At 35.0% G+C, this 5869-nt stretch overlaps 1 protein-coding gene across 1 annotated transcript; it reads left to right on the forward strand.

The window, feature by feature from the left end:
* The first annotated feature begins 1121 nt into the window (after positions 1 to 1121).
* LOC115984110 (cytochrome P450 714C2-like) lies at positions 1122 to 5299 on the forward strand. Its single transcript, XM_031107019.1, has 5 exons — positions 1122 to 1545; positions 2182 to 2408; positions 2968 to 3209; positions 3523 to 3892; positions 4510 to 5299. Exons 1-5 carry the CDS (start codon positions 1227 to 1229, stop codon positions 4933 to 4935), a joined length of 1584 nt encoding a protein of 527 aa, XP_030962879.1. The 5' UTR covers positions 1122 to 1226; the 3' UTR covers positions 4936 to 5299.
* Positions 5300 to 5869: the final 570 nt, after the last annotated feature.

Consider the following 5869-nt stretch of genomic DNA (forward strand, 5'->3'; position numbering starts at 1 on the left):
ATAGTTTGTGCACTTATCAACCAAATCACCATTATCATAACCAAAGACGAGACCATATAAGAGCATTCTCATAAAAGGTTTCAAATGCTAAATATGTTATTTTTTAACATCTGATTCTAAAAAAGCACACTACATTAAGGGTGCTATACTTAAAAGTTTTAACATCTTAACTATAGTAGAAATGTCATTTTTGACATCCTACTGTAGCTAAAATCTTAAAAAAAAAAAATTATTATCACTTCAATTAATAAAGAGAGAAAAACAAAGGGAGAAAGAGAGAGAGACAAAGGGAGAGAGAGAGAGAGTAAGAATAAAAAATAATAAAAAAGAATATTTAAATAAAATGGTAAAAAAATAGAAGTTTTTTTTTTGGTAAACTGGAGTTATATAAAAAACTAACTGGTGTCCACCATAATATTACAAATACAGTCTTGGGTTAAGCCCATCTTGTCTGAATGCAAAAAATTAATAATAAAAATAGGAGGAGACTCAAACAAAGTAAAATCATCCTCCATGTTGGTTCCAAAGTTTGCAAAGGCGTCTGCGCACCGGTTAGCCTTTCTAAAGCAGTGTTCCAGCTAGAACTGACGGATGTTCTTCATTAGGTTCTTGCCGTCATCAATAAGAGAAGAAAGCTCCCCATTAGTATGAACTTGAGATAATAAGGATATTGCAATTGAGGCATCAACCTCAACTTCCATTGCCTCAAGTGATAAAAGACAGTACCGAGTTAAGCCATCTCGTATAGCCCACAATTTAGCAGCTAAGCTCGAAGTGAGGCCAGTTGCAAAAATAAATTAAAAAAATAAAAATATAAGTTTTAATGTTGAATATATTATAAAGTGACGTGTTAAATGATATAAAGTAAATTTTTAATTGTTAAATGCTAAATTTGTTAGAGGGAGTGCTCTAACCTGCAATTAATTCATATGAGTAATGCTAAAAACACTTATCAAAAAAAAAAAAAAAAGTAATGCTAAAAACAAGTCACAATTTTTGCCGCTAGTGTTGTCTGTATATATCTCGGTTAGCTCAATTAGACTGGACAAATCAATTAAAAATCCAACGCAGTATAAAATTACTATTCTCTCTCTTGGAAAGTGCTAAAGGTCAAACGAAAAAGAAAAAATGTGGCCAGCTAAGAAAGAAAACAGTATACAGAGAATCTAAAAGGGTCCTAGTTTTGATCTAAGCCTAGGGAGAAAAGAAGCAGAAGAAGCAGAAAGATGGAAGCAAACCCAGTTCTAATGGCGAAGATCACTGTATCAGTTGTTATAGGAGGGTTTATAGTGTTGTTAATGCAACTCTATAACCTTTTGGTTTTGAAACCAAAACTTCTCAGAGCCAAACTTCAAAGGCAAGGTATAAGGGGACCTTCTCCTTCTTTTTTCTTTGGGAACATCCCTGAAATGAAGAGAATTCAACTCCAAGTTCATGCAACACCAAAAACTACTGCTACAAAGGAGTATGATCACCCTGATGCTATTGCTCATGACTGGCCTTCCACTATCTTCCCACATTTGGAGCAGTGGAGAAATGAATATGGTACTTCACTTGCCATTTCCTCTCTCTCTCTCTCTCTCTCTCTCTCTCTCTCACCAAAGTAGGTAGAAATATAGTTTAGGGAGTTGAAAATAAAATAGGTAGACAATAAAAGTAGTCTTTTTTTTTTTTGGGTAGAAAGACAATAGCAGTAGTCACAGAGGGTACAGCTCAGATTTTAGACAATTTTTGTTGTCAGAATATTCCAATTGTAATTAGTGTTATAAACCTTTGTAGTACATACTTACGAAAATAGGGGTTCTTTTTGTTTTTGTTGCTTTATTATCTTTCTCTAATAAAAGCATTATTCAGAACAAAAAAGTTAGTACTTTTCCATTAGGTGAACTTGGACATGGATTGGGAATGGGAATTATAGCAGATTTCATTTGAATGATGAATGCACATTTTTACTTACTTGAAACAAGTTGAAAGAAACAATGGCATGTTTTGTCTTAGCAAATACTTAATTTCCTCTGTTTTGTAATCTCTAGCAATTAGTCCAAGACATGCCTTAGATGCCTAGAATGTAAACAAAAGGACCTCTTAAAGATCATATGATCAAATATGCATATCAACACTAAATCAGAATCTTAAAATTTTATTTTTCAACCTTGCTCACCTAATCTATATTGGTGACAGGACCAATATTCTTATATTCATCTGGAAACATACAGCTATTATGCATAACAGATCCAGAGATGGTGAAGGAAATCAGCCTTTGCACTTCTTTGAGCCTTGGAAAACCTTCTTATCTATCCAAAGATCGTGGGCCGCTTTTGGGCCAAGGCATTCTGTCATCAGATGGCTCAATTTGGGCCCATCAAAGGAAGATTATTGCTCCTGAATTGTACATTGATAAGGTTAAGGTAAGCCTCAAAGGTTTACATAAATATCAAAAATAGTACTTGGACAATAGATCTTAATATTATGCATAAGACTTAAGTGGCGAAAATGTTCAACATGACAATTGAAGAAAGACTTTAACAACAGCATATAATAATGATCTCTATTAATTACCAAAATTTCCTATGAAGACTAGAATAATGCTTAAACAAATTAAAACCCTTACTTATTATATACAATGTAATCCTTTACAAAGACATAATCTGAAACCATTCTTTTATTACTTTTTCTTTTGTTTTTAACTAACCTGAAACCATTTTTGTCATTTTTTTTGGGATAGTCCAGTTTTGACAATATTGATATGCCATTTTACATGAACAAAACTCAGCAACAATCCCAAAGCTCAATATGTCCCAATTGTTTGAGTGAAGATTGCGTTATAACTGTTGTTACTTCAATGCCTCATCATATTAAGCTTTAGATTAATTAGTCGCTACTATACCATTATTTAATAAATCTCTATAGACTAAGGCTTGGTTTTTGTTGTTGTAAACTTTTATACTTGTGCATTTCTTTCTGAAGGGCATGGTAAACCTAATGGTGGACTCAACAACCTCAATGCTAAGAAGTTGGGAGAGTAGAATTGAAAATGAGGGAGGGATTGCAGACATTAAAATCAATGAGGATTTGAGAAGCCTATCGGCGGATATAATATCAAGAGCCTGTTTTGGAAGCAACTATTCCCAAGGGGAAGAAATATTCTTAAAACTCAATACTCTTCAAGGAATCATGTCCAAGGGAAATGTTGGAGTTCCTGGTTTTAGGTATGGTAACATTTTGAATCCATTGATCTTAATAACAAAAAGTAGAAAACTGTTACATTGACAAATTTTGGTTTGTTGTTTGTGAACATCTTTAATTGACTAGTGTTCTTATAGCCTAATGATACTTCTCTTTCTTATAAAAGAGTAGGATTTAGATTCAACACTGGCCTTCTATGGGTTGAGGATTTATGAGATAAGAGAACTAGGGGTATCTCTAATTCTCTATTCTTTTATAAATGGGGGAAAAAAAAGAACATTGCTAGGGATGATTATTCCTAAATATTTCAAAATTGCTGATATGTATTTTGCATAGATTCTTGCCAAGCAAAAACAATAGAGCTATGTGGAAACTTGAAGAAGAGATCAACTCAATGATATTAAAGGTGGTAAAGCAGCGCACTGAAGCATCATATGAGAAGGATCTTTTACAAATGGTTCTTGAGGGCGCCAAAAGTTATAATGACTATTATGGCCCATCAACAGATAGTTCTCGCGACAAGTTCATTGTGGATAATTGCAAAAACATATACTTTGCTGGCCATGAGACCACTGCCATCACAGCCACATGGAGCTTGATGTTGCTGGCTGCACATCCTGAATGGCAAGCTCGTGCTCGAGCTGAGGTGCTCGAAATATGTGGGGGTAGTCCACCAGATGCCAACATGCTCCGAAACATGAAAACAGTATGTATTTTTCTTTAAAATTTATAATTTTAGTTACTGTATAATAGTACTATTAGTTTTAGCTATTTCTCTATTAGATTTTATCAAATTTTTATCCAAGAAAACACTCCCACTATATATGGATGCATGTTAATTCAGAATATCCCAGCAAACAAGAGAGAAAAAGAATGCATGTAGCAAGCAATGTTATTTATGGTGCTTTTGTGCATATAGTATGTATTTGGAAGAATGTTTCTGCACATATGTTGGTGTCATATGCACTTATATTTTCAAAGTTTCCTTAGAATTGAAGGTGGTGCCTGGAAAAACGTTCAAGAATGAATTTTCATACCCCATTGAGCTATCATCGGAAAAGTGACTTCTAGTGGCTAGTGACACGATTGGATATTCTTCCTCTAATTATGCCTTCTGAGGTTCAAAACATTTTTTTTTTTTTTTTTCCATTTAATTTTACACATAAAGAACTTAACACATCAGTTACCAAATATTACAAGGAAAGATTAACATCACTGCTACACAAATTCTGAAATCATGTACTCAACATTGAGATATTAATACATGAGAGTTGACACACCCATACATTGACATGGTTTCACTAACCTTGTATTTGATGGCAGTTGACAATGGTTATCCAAGAGACATTGCGTCTTTACCCACCTGCAGCTTTTGTGATCAGAGCGGCCCTGGAAGACATTACATTCAAAGACATTATGATCTCAAAAGGTATGAACATTCAGATTCCAGTCCCAATATTACAACAGCAGTGTGATTTGTGGGGACCTGATGCACACGAATTCAATCCGGAAAGATTTGCTCATGGGATTGTTAGGGCTTGCAAGACTCCACAGGCTTATATGCCATTTGGAGTAGGGCCTCGTGTCTGTGTTGGCCAGCACTTTGCCATGACAGAACTGAAGGTTATTTTAACTCTTATTCTATCCAAGTTTTGCTTCTCACTATCGCCGGGATACCAACACTCCCCTGCATTTAGGTTGGTTATTGTACCTGAACATGGAGTCACTCTCCGTGTGAGGACAGCATGACATTTCCTAGCTTTGACAAAGGCTTTGGTGGATAGAAGAAAATAAAAATATAAGTGAGGTTGTGGACTATTTGTACCATCTTTATGTATTACAAAAAGAAAGTAAGGGCAGGGCACCTTTGGAGAACTTGTAATAGTTCCTTCGGTTTTTACGTTGTTCCTTTCTGATTATAAAGATTTGAAGCAATGATGAAGAGCAGTTGTGATGCTAGTATTGCAGAAATAGAAGTCATGGTCTAATCCCGTAATACTAAGCAATTGCTAACGTACATATGAAGATGAAAATTCACAATCTTGAATCTTATGAACTGTTCTACAACCAGGATAGGCTGGATTTCTAGGAATAGAAATTTTGATTCTGTTTCATAAGCACCCCACACTCTTTAAAAAATACTAAAAAAAGCATTGAAAGCCATGGATGTACATTGCCATTGAAGCAGATGACCCCTATGTAGGGAATTTAACCAAAATTCACAACCTGTGAGAAACAAAAAAATAGAGAAAACATACGTTAAAGAAAAAACAATCACACGCACAAGACAATATTTATGTGGTTCGGCAATTTGCCTACGTCCACGGAGTTGCAGGGATTTCACTATTATCAAGGAAGGATACGGAGTACAAAATTGCGGCTACAATCTTTTTCTCTCACCCTCAAGAATGCGGCAACAACAACCTACAATCTCCGCTCCGTGGACTAAGTCTTTGTAAATCTCCCATTAAAAACCACGTAATATTATTCGGGTCGGGTCGGGTCGTCAAACTGGATCAAACAAACCTATGCTCCATAAAGCCCAACACCCTAAGGATTAAAATCAAAGCTGGAGTACTTCAAACACCAAAAGAATTAGTTTTGATATTTCCATAGATAGTTATAATAAAGGGAGGGGGTTTTAAAACATTGATTCTCCTAGTAAGAGAATGGACCATGTCAT

Source organism: Quercus lobata, chromosome 4 (assembly GCF_001633185.2).
Source record: "Quercus lobata isolate SW786 chromosome 4, ValleyOak3.0 Primary Assembly, whole genome shotgun sequence".
Lineage (NCBI taxonomy): Eukaryota > Viridiplantae > Streptophyta > Magnoliopsida > Fagales > Fagaceae > Quercus > Quercus lobata.

Excerpts from the sequence above, each read along its gene's own strand:
- LOC115984110 (XM_031107019.1), top strand. The coding sequence starts at position 1,227 with ATGGAAGCAAACCCAGTTCTAATGGCGAAGATCACTGTATCAGTTGTT. Across the intron at positions 2,409-2,967 it reads TGTACATTGATAAGGTTAAG|GGCATGGTAAACCTAATGGT; the intron begins GTAAGCCTCAAA and ends TTCTTTCTGAAG. Across the intron at positions 3,210-3,522 it reads GTTGGAGTTCCTGGTTTTAG|ATTCTTGCCAAGCAAAAACA; the intron begins GTATGGTAACAT and ends TATTTTGCATAG.